The 15,210-nt window shown below is 34.2% G+C and overlaps 1 protein-coding gene across 1 annotated transcript; it reads left to right on the top strand.

Moving 5' to 3' along the window:
• Window positions 1-1,017: 1,017 nt before the first annotated feature.
• Window positions 1,018-4,350, top strand: LOC142522505 (eukaryotic translation initiation factor 4B2-like). The gene is made up of 3 exons (XM_075625941.1): window positions 1,018-2,229; window positions 2,844-3,557; window positions 4,142-4,350. Exons 1-3 carry the CDS (start codon window positions 1,076-1,078, stop codon window positions 4,158-4,160), a joined length of 1,887 nt encoding a protein of 628 aa, XP_075482056.1. The 5' UTR covers window positions 1,018-1,075; the 3' UTR covers window positions 4,161-4,350.
• Window positions 4,351-15,210: the final 10,860 nt, after the last annotated feature.

Below are 15,210 nucleotides of genomic sequence, written 5' to 3'. Positions count from 1 at the left end.
GTCCTTGTTAAGAATTGATCAACACATGATATTTGAGTTATTGTATGGAACTCGTGATGTTTATAGAAGTTGTTATTTGTAAATTACTTTTTTCGAAATTAATTCGATTTTTATATAAAAATATGAATGATTGTTTTGAGAATAGTTGTAATTATTGTGTGGTAGTTTGTGATTACTACTTGGCTATTGTGTGACATTTTTTAAATAAAATAACGAGAGTATATTAAAATATTTGTAATTTGAATAGATAATATGGAAATTTTGTATAAATCCGTCGGCCAAAATCTGTGAAAATGGATTTTAAATGAAGTCTCACAGAAAAAAATAAAAATAAATAATAATAATAGTTTTAAATAGTCTAACACCACAAATTTTTAAATTTGAAATAAAAATTTCATTATTTCACCACAATTAATGGTTTACCAATCAACAATGTCACAATGTGATCTCCTGCTCCATTTTATTTATAAATTTCCTATTATATATTCTCATGAAACTTTGGTATAATTGAATAGAATAAGATATGAATTTTAGAATAAATAATCATCATTATTTATTTTTATTATGATTATAATTTTGATTAAAATTAATTTTTAGTAATATTTTATTTGATATATCATTATTATAGCTTTATTTTTTTATTAATGTTATTATTAAATAGAAATTAATGTTATTATTTATTTATAGATTATTATTTATAATTATTATATTTATTGTAATTTTAAATTAATATTTATTGTTATTAATATTAATTCATTACTATTTTTAATATTTATTTAGAATTAAAATTATAAATTTTTTATTGATTTTATTTATTATTATTGTAAAAATTTGTTATTAAAATATTTCAAAAAATAAAAATGATATATATATATATATATATTCTCAACTCTATATATATATATATATTCACATTCTTTCGGGTTCTGGATGCAATCTTGGAGCCCCGTTCCACCACCAAATATAATACTATATATTAATACTTTATTTATTTATCTCTTTTTTCCATATTTAAAATCTCAGGTTTGAAAATAGGAAACATTTCTTCCATTTATACACAGATCTTTTTTCGAGGATGTCGAAATCGCCATGGGGGAACATCGGTGCTTGGGCAGCCGAGGCCGAGCGGGAGGAGGCGGAGGAGCGCGAGGCAGCCCAGAAGGCCTCCGCGACCTTTTCGGCGGGGCAGCCGGCAGGGGGCGCCGGCTTCCCCAGTCTGAAGGATGCTGTCAGCAACAAGCAGAAGAAGAAGACCAAGATGACCTTGCAAGAGTTCACGATGCAGTCTAGCTACGGCGCCGGCTCCGGTACCAGCCGCGGATTGACTCATGAGGAAATGCTCCGGCTCCCAACGGGGCCGAAGGAGCGCTCCGCGGAGGAAATGCAATACGGAAGATTGGGTGGTGGGTTTTCAAACTACGGGAACCGGCCGGGGTCTATTGGATCTGGGCCAAGAATGGATCGTGGACGAGAATATGAGGGCGGTGGGAGATCTTATGGATTCGAGGACGAGAATCCGAGGGGACGGAATCAAGCTAGGGTTTCGGATTTCAATCCACTGCAACAGCCCTCGCGAGCTGATGGGGTTGACAATTGGGCTTCGATGAAAAAATCCCTGCCCGATTACAATTCGGGTGCAACTCATTCCGTAGGTAAGTACAGTTCTCTGGGCGGAAATACGGGTGGTGGCGGGTCACGTGCCGATGATGTGGATAGTTGGGCGTCTATGAAGAAGCCCTTTTCTCTATCCCAACAACAGCAATCTAGATCATCGAGTTTCGGATCAGGCTTCTCGAGGCCTGAGACCGAACGTTGGACGCGGAATGAAGCGCAGAGGTTGGTCTTGGAATCTCCAAAAGATGAGGCTGAGGTGGTGACGAAAGCTCATAAACCAAACCCGTTTGGCACGGCGAGACCTAGGGAAGAGGTGTTGGCGGTGAAAGGATTGGATTGGAAGAAACTGGATATGGATTTGGAAGTGAAGAAGCAGCCGCATTCCACTAGTGGAAGCAGGCCAGCTAGTTCTCATTCAAGTAGGCCTCAAAGCTCGCATTCAAGCAGGTCTGAAGTGCCGGAGTCGCTGTTGCCGGGAATGGCTGAAGGGACGGTGAAGCAAAAACCAAAGGTGAACCCATTTGGGGATGCGAAGCCCAGAGAAGTTTTGCTTGAGGAGAAAGGCTTGGATTGGAAGAAGATTGACCTTGACTTGGAGCATCGACGAATTGATAGGTGATCGCCCAATGTTTCTTCCATTGTGCTTTTCATTACTGGACCAGTATGTCACTTTTATGCTTTGCACACGATTTTTGTCATTAATGTCATGTCATTTTCCCAGATTATGGACCATAAGTCACTTCCTAATTTGCTATTAAGGAAAGGCACTGTTTTTTAATGAAATAAGTATTAGTTCAGTTTGGCCCAAGTTGTTCGGGGCTTAATGACTCAGATCTTCATGCTTGTCACCATGCATTTAGTTTCTTTGTGGTCCATTCGAAAGTTATTTTGAAGTTGCCCTATTTATTTGTTTCTTTATAAGTATTTTTTTCTAACTATAAACCTATCCCAGAGCGCGTTGCTGTTCTTTTAAATTTTGCTAGCTTGTTTTGTTTCGATGCACCACTCTGCCACATAGAGTTTTGTATGTTTGGTTGTGTTGTGGATTAAGAGTATATGAGTATGAAGAAGATTACAAAGATTATATTTTGTTCTTTTGTAACTTGTACATTCTAAGTGTGTTGGACAAAAAGACAGTTGGCATCCTTAGTTACATTGTGCTGATAGGACAAGGATTTAAAAGTATGAGTAAAAGGATTATTGATAGTTGAAGGTATGATAAATTTCAGGCCTCAAACCGAAGAAGAAAAGAATTTGAAGGACAAAATTGAGCAGTTGACTAACGAATTGCAACAAAAATTGGTGAAAGATCAGACTGGTGTGAGCGAAATCATATTTCAAAAGCAGCAGGAATTGGACCTTCTGGTCCGTCAATTAGATGACAGAGTTCGTTATAGTCAGAAAGGCTTTGAGAGGCATGGTTCTGGAGCTGGTAGAGGTGCTGGATTTCATGATCGGCCTCCTTCTCGGCCTGGAGCGCCTGATGCAGGTGCTGGTCTCCATGATCGACCTCCTACAATGCGTGAAGCGTACGAGGAACATAGAACTGGCTACCCTCAGAGACCTCATTCTCGGCCTGGCTTATATGAGGATCCTAGAGCTAGCTATACGGATAGAGCTCCACCACAGGCAGGAACATACGAAGACCCCAGAGTTGAATATTCTGAGAGACCTCCTTCCCGGCCTGGAGCATACGAAGACCCTCATTCTGGCTTTTCTGAAAGACCCCATTCCAGGCCTGGAGTCTATGAAAATCCTAGAGTTGGCAATCCGGAGAGAGCTTCCTTCACTCCTGGACCATATCAAGAGCAAAGAACTATTGAGTATGGCGAGGGACCTCGTTCACATGGCACTATGAATTCGTGGGGAAGGCCGAGGGATGACAGAAGGGCTACACAAGGTGGTGGTGGAAGAGGATTTTTGGGCAACAGAGATGTGGAGAGGTACTTGAATATTCCGTCTTTTATGTTTCGACTCTCTTTTATGGTTTTTATTATAGATAAAATAAACTTTATGGATCAGACTTTTCTTACTTACATAGCTTAAGTTGAAATTTTTTCCTATTTGAGCTCTCTCTAAGCTTAGATTAGGGAATCGTTATCAATGTTCTGAAATATTATCTGTTGTGATTTTTAATTATTAAACTCTGTTAATAATATGTTACAGTGATAATGCTGGAGTTTTATAGATCTTATCGAATATTTGGGCAGTAGGCTGAAATTTGATAATATGAACACAAGTTACCATTTACTGAACCATTTTGTAGACAATTGTGTGGTACATTCCATGGGGAACAGTAAATGAACTATCCACATGGTCAGTTTTGGAGGTTGTGGTGAGTGGGCAGTAGGCTGAAATTCTCAAGCTTGCGTATTGGTACGAGAAAGTATGTATATTTCTTGGATGTGTATTTCTTGGTCATAGTGGCTAGTGGTATTCTTGATGTATTCTTCATGATCTCGTGCTTCAGATAATTGCCCTACATCATGCAAATGTGATTGATGCTGGTCATTTTGTTTTCTGGCAGGTCGGGATCAAGGTGGTGATTTTCTTTTACTGTGAATTCTTCCAAGTCATCTTCTGCTTTAACACCTGACCTGTTGGAATTCTAATATATGAATTGGCACCTTAAATTATTTTTGTGCTCCGAATTTTGTTGTGAAAAATGGAGCTAGAATATTGAATGCTAGCTTAAAAGATGTTATCTTTAATTTTTGCATCGCGAACTTTCGACGATGCATGAAAGCATTCTCTTTACCTCCTATCTTTATGTTGTTAGCAACTCTGTCGAAATGCGTACTCTGCCGGTTGACTTATCAATTTGTTTTATTTTATTGTTGTTGCATTCTGCTTTGTATTAATCGATTATTCATCTTTTTCTCATTTTCCTATTTAGATAAATTTTATTGTAGGTAGATGAGCTCTGTTTGTTTTTCAGATAAAATACACATAAACATAAGAGTTGAAAAGGAAACGAAGGCTAAGCAGCATGTTATGTTACCCGCTAACTATTCATACATCACATGAATCAACCTTTCTAATTATTATTTTTTATAAAACTAAACCTCGATGCTTAATCAATACACTAATGCTAAAAAATTTAAGCTTTAAAAATGACGTCTTAAATCAACTATCATCACTGTAATATAATCCAAACTGCCCTACTCACAGCAAGATTAACAAGCTCGTTATAGGCCTTCACTAGCTCCCCACAAACTGGCTTCTCCATCAAGCCTTCATCCCCATTGCTCGGGAATGGGCTCGCCTTTGCCTTCATTTGTTTCGCAGTCGAAACTCATGAGAACTTAGATTGAGAACTCGTATTCTCACAACAGAAATCGTCTTCTCCTAGTTTCAGGCAGGTAGGCGGTCATCTTTCATGGTTTGCCTGAAGACATACCATCCTCTATTTGACAAATGAAACTCGGGGCGATTTTGAGATCGAAATGACATTTAAGGAGCAATGTACTGTTTCTTGAGGAGATTTCATTACTTGTTTATTTACATGGCAAGACTGCAGCACTACATCTACTGCTTTTTGTCTACCAACCTATTATGAAATTGAAAATCTGTTAAGTTTGATTATATCTTTTCAAACTTAACAGATTTTCAATTTCTTATATATATTCTATTTTATTAAGAGTGAGGATATGATAGTAACCACCTAGGGGACACCAACTTTTTCTTCCAACTTTACGCTTATATGATACTAATATTACACTTTCGTTTTTTGTTTTTTGTTTTTAATTTCAACACACACTTTTATTTTTTATTTTTATTTCAACAATTCAAATATCAATTTAATCCCTCCATAATTTGTCAAAGTTCACTTTAATTCATCGATAATGATAAAAAAAACTATACACACACGCATCGCGTGTGCAGAGTAACTAGTATATATAATGAAAAAAGAAAGGAGGATGAAAGAATGATGTATGTTGTGATGATTGAAAGGACATAAAAGGGAATGTTCTTGTGGAGTGAAAAAAAAAAGTTGAAGGAAGAAAAAAAGATGGGGGAAGATGATCGAAAGTAGGAGGGTGACGGAATTCAATATGAGGATGAAGATAAGAGACGAATGAGTGCATTTTATGATTGAATTTTTTATTTTCTCTCATTTTGATTCTTCATACCTTTATTGCAGCAGTCACTTAACATTATAAGCTAGAAAATATCCTATTGACCAGGTCATATTCCAGTAACATTTAGTGGATAAAGATATGAAAGATAATCTTATTGAGAGTTTCTTAAAAAAAAGCATAAGATATGAACACTCTTTGAACTAAAACATCTTTGATGAATTTGAGTTTTGACTTACACACTACACATGTCTCATTATTTTGATCTTTTCTAGTGAATGCTTGTGTTTTGAATGTTGTAACGAACGTGAATTTTATGATTTTTGAAGTGTGATACTTTGATTGATTGTGACGGGATTTGATAGGTTGAAAAGTGTTGATTATGTCATTTTTATGGTGAATTATTGAATATTCATTAGTTATATTTTTATTATCGGATTCTTTTGAGAATGAACAAATGCTAAGTGTAAGGAAAAACTTATAGAGTTTTTAGGGATTTTGTTTTATAATATTTTTGCTTATCTGAAATTATTATTTCTCATTATGTGTTTATCTAAATTAACTTTATAATATTTGTAAATTTGAACAAAAGAGGAAAAATGACTAATTTGGATATAAGATGATTGTACAAGATTTCAAAAGCAACAAAAAACAAAAGAAAGAAAATAAAATATTCTTATATTTTTTTTTGACGAGAAAAATATTCTTATATTTGCCCAAATTTTAAAAATTAAATCTACACAATCTTATCAACAATTTTTGAACTTGACATTAGCATCCAAGATTTGGAGGACTAGGTCCATTAAGTGAAGATAAAAGAATCACGACTAGAAGAGTACGCAAAAGGCGTGAAAAAGAAGACAGATACATAGACATGAAAGAAAATAAAGAAAGGAGAAAACATAAGAAAAGAAAAAACTAAGAAGTGAGTAGAAGTGAAGATAACAACATAGAGGAAGAAGAACACAGAGGAAGATCTTTCAGAAGGAAGAACGCGGAGGAAGACCTCAACACGTCAAAATCACTAAAAATTCAACCTACTCTTTCTTGATTATGTTTTCTCCAATGAATTTAAACATGAGTTTTCACTTTTGTTTTGAATTTATGGAGTAGAGTAAGCACGATAGGGTCGAGCAAGTTATTTTTTATGTCTTGAGTTTGATTCAATTTTATTATTTATTTTAATTCATTGATTGATATCGTTTATCACGTGTTCTTTTAATATGACCAATTAAATTGAATATTTGTTAATTAATCTAAAATTGGAAGGTGGTAGATTAATATTTGTTTCACTACATCAATCAACACATGACTAAACTGACTAGAAATAATATTCGGTTTCAGTATGCGACTTTAGGTTGAAAACTGAAATTTTACCGCGACTTAAAACGGTTGAATCTAATTAAATTCAGGTATAAATAATTGAAATGTTAGATTTAATTAGGTTTATTAATTCAAGAAATCGTTTAATAAATAATTTTAAGAATTTCGTCATGAATTAAGTAATTAATTTATTGAATTTGAATTTGACACGTATATTATAAACTTGTGTCGGTACCATTGTGTGCTTAAATAATTTGAATTTTAGTCTAAATTAATAGTTTGGCTTTTTTTAACTTTATTTAATTTATTTAAATTTTTTAATTTATTTTTAATTAATTTATCTCATCTCACTTGTATTTGATTATGCTAAATTAGGAAAAGTATTTCATATTCTAGTATTTAATCATCGATCACTGTGGGTACGATACATGAACTCATCATTCAATTACTATTACTTGATTTAGTCTGCTTGCTATAATTATTCTCAACTGAAATCATCGGTCAATCCTCCAGCAAATGAAACTCCTCTCGTTACTTCACTAACTGAAGATGACATTTAAATCAGAAGAGAAAGGGGATTATGGGTCTGTCTCATATAGATGGACATAGTAAAGTTTACGTTTAAATTTCATCAAAATTCAATTAATTGATCTTCCTATTAAATACAATGACATGAAAAACTATATGATTTATAAAAGATATATTTGAAAAGAAAATAAATCTTCTGCGGAATAGCAAGCTGTTGGAGAACAAAGAGACTCACCGTAAATTCTGTAATATGACTCACATAAGAAGATGATCAAAAAGATCGTCCAAAATGTCCAAATAAAAAAGAGCCGGAATTCGAGAAGAGCTTTCGACCAGGATATGACTGAAGATATCTTGTAGAGACAAGCCCAAATAATAAGGATCACACAAGAGAAGTTTCCTCGGGGACCACAAAAATAGGAAAAGATTCATCGACAAATCTACAGAGAGCTTGTGATTCCACCACTCCATCACTGAAAAATAAGATCAATCAACTACTGTCAAGAGTGACATACAAAATAAAAAAAGGGTCACTTCACATGTAGGTAACAGAAATATCTGGCAACAACTGACAAACAATAATTTAAAGTTATCAACCAAGTTTGAAGTTCAGATTTCAAATCCAACAAAGACTTTTATATATATCAAGAAAGAAGAAAGTTGAAGGCATCGATCATCCTCTTGAATTTTCTTTCAAATAAATATTGTAATATTTTCTTTCAGTAACATGTCTCATGTTATGTTTATTTCAAATTAAATATGTTATTCTATACATTGATGTAGGAAATGAAATAAGTGTGTGCTAGGTGGTGTTGAATGAATATGTGACATGAACCATTGGTTGTGACTAGTATAATGGGAAACAGACGTCCGCTGAAACCTCGAAGCACATACCGGAACCATTTCTCCATTCGAATTTCAGACTGGTTTTCCGGAATATTGAATAATCCTATGACCATTTTAAAGCCACTCTGGACTGAGTAATTTCACTTGCTGTCATACTTTCAGTATCTCATGTTGGGCTTGTCCTCCTCTGCGATTGGTATATTGAGTACCTCGTCCACTATGTATGTCTAGCAGTCACTGTATTCTCATCCCATTTGCCATCACAAATCAGTTCGCTAACTCGAGTCTCGACATTCATCCTACTGCCCATCTTTGGAACAACCTCATGGTCATTTGGTACCCAATGATCCACCACGACTCCGATAGAGGGGCCATTACCCACTCTCCACTGTAGCCGTTCCTTTAAAAAAGTTCTCTTCCCCAACACAAAGATCTCCATATGAATGATGGCTTAGTTCCCAGTATCCAGATGTTTAAAATACCTCGCCTTCAGTATCCTGATAAAGAGAGAGTTCGACGATGGAATTTTTCTACATATTTTCTTGGCCAGTAGTGCTTTTGTTGAATGCATCATGTTTCCAAAACCAAGCCCACCCATGCATTTGGTTTTAGTGCCTCCCACGTCTTCCAGTGCATAGGTTTACGTCCTTCACTAATGCCCTGCCAAAAATTTGCACATTCTTGCTCAATAATTTGACAAATGGAGCTCTGCAAACGGAAACATGGCATGGCACAAGTTGGTATCGCTTGCAGAGCTGATTAAATTAACAATTATTAGCCCCCAACTGCAGATAGTTGAACTGCGATCGTTAATTTAGCAGCGAAAATATGGGCAGCCCGAAATATAAATCACGCCCTTGCACAATGGAGTCAGTGAGATTCATCTTTGTAACTTCTTTAATATCATTCTTTATATTTGTGAGTAGTCTGTATCTTTGTCATCGGAATAATGTGTAGCAACAGAAAGCACTAAGTTGAGGCAAGGAAGAATCTTTTATCGGCAAGATAAAATTGTTCGTATAACAGTGCTCTGCGTTAACTGCAATTGTTTCTAAGATACCACGACTTCGAATCGAGAGAATGCACGACTGCAAACTCTTGATAACAGCGAACGAATATATGCAAAACTTCCAAGTATAAAATGAACGAGAAAGGAAATGCAGCAATGATGCGAAAAAAATATGAGCAATGCAGATGAAAAGATTATTTGTAGCCTATTCACCAGTTGCAAAAAAGGAACGCAACCTTCTGGATACGAACAAAACTTTATGTGATAAGCCAAATGACGCACTGTTCGATCCAAACACGCAGGCTGCTGTGAAGGCTAAGGGACGCACTGTTTGGCCCAAACGCAGGTGATAGGCTAAGGGACAGTTTTCGAATGAGTGCAATCTTTATTTCGAAAATAAAAAGTCATTATCCAAATAAATTAATACGGTTAAGAGACCTGACTTGACCTCACCGCACCGCGTGCGGGTGCATGTGTTTAATCGAGACTCAGCCTAGCAGCATCTTCTCGTTTTAAAAACTTCTAGTGCCCCTAAGGACTCAATTCCATAGTTCAAACTTAAAACTAATAAGGAGGCTAAGACTTGGTTTAACTTCTAAAACAACTCCGATCCATATCCCATTTAATTCAAAATTCCAAATTTTAAGCTAAAGAAAAGGCCGACTTGTCGAAATTTAGCACCTGTCCCGAGGCCGCCTCATACTGATGCAAACAGTCCCGTACCCTTAGGCCTTTTTCTACTGTCATCGGCGAAGAAGAGGTGCATAAGACTTGGGCACCATGTATGAGTTGCCTTGTTTCCAACCTGTTCAGCATAACAGAAAGACCTTGAGCACCTATAAAAATAAATAAATGTGGAGATAGGGGGTCGAATTCTTCTCTGGCACCACTGATCCCAAAAAAATTCTGGTATATAGATAACTGATTCTAACTGAGAAACACACCTCATGATTTTTCCTATCCACTGTTCTGCAAACCCCATTTTCACCATACAAGCATTACAGTTTTGTTTTGTTATGTTTCAGTGGTCAAAAATATATGGCTCAGTTTAGATATATAATAGTAGGGCTTTAAACCAAGAATAGGTATGACGGTTTCACGAATCTTTATATATGAGATGAGTCAACCCTACCGATATTCACAATAAAAAGTAATACTTTTAGTATAAAAAGTAACAATTTTTCATTGAAGACCCAAATAAAAGACCCGTCTCACACATGTTTTTACCTTAAACTAATTTCTAAACCTTTTTCCAAATCTTGTTATGACTTGTATTTTTTTAAAAAAACTTGTCTCTTCCTTATCGCTTACAAGATACGAGGCCCCCTTCTCTATTGTTGCTTTGCCATTTTTGAGGTTGTTGACTTGTTAATTTTAGTATACAATCTTTTAAAAATACTGTAATTCGTATTCGATGGGATTGCCGCTATGTGAGCTAAAATATTTTGATTGTTGATTCTAATTGTTAGATTTGAATATTTGAATAACTAGAATTTTCACATCTAATATATTATCTTGCAAGGTGTTACTTTTAAATTAAATAATAATCATTAGTAAGATATTTAAAAATGAATATGATGATAATGGGTGTGTCTTCTCCATATAAAAGCGCTTTAATATTTTTTCTATATATGATGATTGATGAACAAATATTCCATCTTGTCAATGAACAATTTGCAATCCGAGACAAAATTTTGTTTTTCCTAAATCTTTTATCTCAAACTCATTTTTCAAGTAATTGGCAGTTTTAGTAGGCTCTTCTGGAGTGTCAATAAGATTTAGATTATCAACATATACTGTCACAACTACAAAACCTTCACATATCCTTTTTTTTTTTTTTTATATAAAAGCACATAGACAAATAACATTATTTGTGTACCCTTATTTCAACAAATATATATTCATTAAGACAATCACACCACATGCACCTAGATTGCTTTAACCCATATAAAGAATCGAAAAATTGTACCACATGCACCTAGGTTTAGATCATCAACATATACTATCACAACTGCAAGACTTTTTGGTACTGCTAAACTGATTAGGAATCGGAAAATAGTGACACCATCACAGGCAAATATGTTTCCTCATATTCAATTCCAAGTCTCTGTGAGAAACCTTGGGCTACGAGTTGATTCTTGTATTTTACAATTTCACCATTTTCATTCATCTTTCGTACAAAAACCCATCTATGTTCTACTGGGGATTACATTTTCAAGTGTTCGAACTACAAGTCCAAACACTTTACGTTTTTCTAGTGAATCTAATCTAGTATGTATGACCTCTTTTCATTTTTGCGAATCATCTCTTTGTTGACAATCCTTAACCGACTATGGTTCTGAGTCTTGATTACGTATGATGTCAATGGCAACATTTATAACAAATACATTGTCAACAATTTTGTTATTTCGATCCCTCAAATTTCGAGATGATATATAATTTGTTGAAATCTCATTATTTTCATGAGAATGCGATTCTTCGGGAATAATATTTTTCAAGTTTGGTTAACTGATTTCTCTTACTATATCATCCAAAATTGCTTCTTTCAGAGCTTTTAATTTTTCTTTCTCTTGTACCTTTCATTTTTGAGGTACAATATATTTAGAACTAATTGGTCGATCACGTTTCTGGCATATTTTAGATTCATTTACAGGTTGAATAGTAACTAGTCCTACGGGGATATAAATTTTTACATGAAAATTCTCTACATGTATATGTGACTTTGTCACATTCTTTGTATTAACAAAAACATCGGGCAATTAATTTGCAAGTGAATGATTCTTTCAACTTATTGCTCACATTGATTATTTCGAGGATCATAATTAGATAATGTTTTCTCATTTCAACAAATATTTTGTTTTTTTTTTTTCGGGATACAACTTTATTTCTCTAGATTTGGAAATTCCAACTCATCAAAGTGGCAATCTGCAAATCTCGCAGTAAACAAGTCTCATGTTAAAAGTTCTAAATATCTAATAATAGCTGGTGAATCATATCCCACATAAATCTCAAGTCTACGTTGTGGACCTATTTTGGTTCATTGTGTAGGTGAGAGAGGGACTTGTATTGCACAACCAAATAGTCGAAGGTGAGAAACATTAGGTTCTCGACCTATAAGCAAGTTGTAAGGGTGATTATTGATGATAATTAGTTGGCCTTATACGAATCAATAATGCAGCATGTATTATGGCATGGCCCCACGCAAACGATGGAAGTTTTGTTCTCACCAGTAATGGTCTAGCAATTAATTACAAACGCTTAATAAATGACTATACTAAGCCATTTTGTATATAAACATGGGCACCCAAATGCTCAACTGAAATCCCTATTGACATACAGTAGTAATTAAATATTTTCGATTTAAATTCAATAACATTATCAAGACGGATTGTCTTGATTGAATGATATGGGAATTGAGCTCATAATTTAATAATTTGCACAAGCAATCTAGCAAAATCTATATTTCGAATTGAAAGCAAATTAACATGTGATCATCTAGTAGACTCATCAATCAAGACCATAAAATATTGATCTGGTCCATATGGTGGATGTATAGGCCCACAAATATCCTCACGAATTTTTTCCAAGAAGATTGAGATTTTAACATCAACATTTGTAGGGGAAGGTCTTATAACTAGTTTCCTTGTAAACATGCTATACATGGATAATCATTGTGTAAAAGAATCTTCTGGTTCTATAGAGGGTGTTCATGTGAGTTAATTATTATTTTGCGTATCATTATTTCCCCAAGGTGACCAAGTCGATCGTCATAATTAGAAGCTTTATTAGTCAACAAACTTCTAGTTTGTGACAATGTTTGCTTCGACTGTTTTTATTATTGTAAAATACATTCCAGGAGGGAGTTCACATAATTTTTTTTTATCTGCTTCAAGCCAGATATAATAGATTTATGTAAATGTATTCAACATTATTCTGATTAAATGTTTCAATATGGTATCCATTTCAGTGTATATCTTTAGAGCGAAGAAAATTTCTACTCGATTTGCTAACATATAGAGCATTTTCAATGTAGAGCTTATATCATTTGGTAAAATTATTTTGCCTTTCCATGGCCTTCAATAATTTTTTATGTACCTGATATTGTTGTAACATTATTTTCAGCTAATGTTAATCCAAAAAATACTTTTGTTTCAAAGAATTGAATATTTGTATGTTTTGTACTACTATTCGATAAGCATTCATCATGACATTTCATCATCAATAAAATATAAGTTAATAAGTTAGATATGATAAATAATATGTAATACTTTCAAATGAAATATTTTATTGAATAATATAAAAACATTTATCGAATAACAAAATAAACTTCCACGTCAAATCCTAAACATGAACTGAATTTCAAAATAAAAACGAGAAGACCATAGCCTAAAAACAATAAAAGTAGAAACAAGACCAATAAAAACAATTATTCATTATTTTCTAACACACCACTAATAATCAATTGATCTATATTTTCATCTGGATGAGCGAAGAAATCAGAGACGTCGAAGTGAGTTAAATCAATATTTTGATCATCATTGTCCACAAAATTTGTCTCCATTTTTCCTTTTTCCTTGACTGAGATTTTACATAGATCCATAAGATGCTTTGTCGTACAACATATACGAGACCAGTGTCCTTCCACTCCACATCCGTAACATTTTTCTTCATACAAATTGGAATTTTTTTTCTTTGCTTCTTCATTATTGGAGAACTAGAGTCCTCTGATGGTCAAATATTTAGTTTAGATTTTCCAAAGCTCTCGTGGCTCTTTTACAATGAAATACTAGACTTTCAACTCATCATTGAGATGACGACGAAAGAAAATGAGTGTTTTTTGCACGGTCCTGTCGGGACATTTCATTTCCTTCTTTGATTTTATCCCCTAAATTCATATAGACGATGTAGACCTCGGCATCCAAAATCTATGATAAATTAATTTTTCCAGTCAAGTCTAATACTTCAAATTCTAGTTTTGTGTTGTTCGTCATTGCAAGTTTAGAAAAAAATAAATAAATAATTATGTAATTAGAATTATAATACAAACATATTAGAAGCAAGTTAAGTAATAAAATAATATGACTTTTGGAGTTTCATATCGTAAACCTAGCTAAAAGTATTATATCATACGAGTATGCTTGTTGATAATAGTTACCATCTGATCTCCTTATTCGATTATATATCTGAAAAGTGTACAATTTCTTTTAATATCATGGAAAGAGTCGGTGCTCATACACAAGGAAATCATACCTTCAAAAGAAAAGGAACTACACACACCATCTAATCATATTGATCCAGGTGCTCATACACGACAAGAAAAAATGATTTGGAATATTTTATTTTATTATTAGTGTTGGAAATTTCAAGTAAAATTAAAAATTGAATGAAAATTATGTCTCATGAATGTGAGAGTGTCTTTTGGCTCTCCACATTCTTGAGTTAATTGTGGCTCATTATTGAAGAAGTGTCTTTTGACTTTCTACATTCTTGGGTTAATTGAAGACTTTTGGCTCTTCATATTCTTGAGTTAATCTCGCATGACTCTTGATATGCATTTTGGGGATTATAAATAGTGGGTTCATTTCTTCATTCCATGTGCATATAATTGGTTTTTACAAACACTCAAGATCTCTTTCAAGCATTCTCTTGCATTTCATATTGTTAGCTTTCCATTTGACCTCCGTTAAATTTTGGTGATAAAGTGAAGGTATGTTTTCGGTTCGCTGGTGTAGTTACTTCGTGCTAAGTTGCTGTAAGATTTTGCCGTTGTATCATGGGAAACAGTTGTCCGTCGAGATCCTCGAAGCACCG

This window comes from Primulina tabacum, chromosome 13, assembly GCF_025594145.1.
Source record: "Primulina tabacum isolate GXHZ01 chromosome 13, ASM2559414v2, whole genome shotgun sequence".
NCBI classification, from domain to species: Eukaryota; Viridiplantae; Streptophyta; class Magnoliopsida; order Lamiales; family Gesneriaceae; genus Primulina; species Primulina tabacum.
This window is presented reverse-complemented; position numbering and strand designations above follow the sequence as displayed.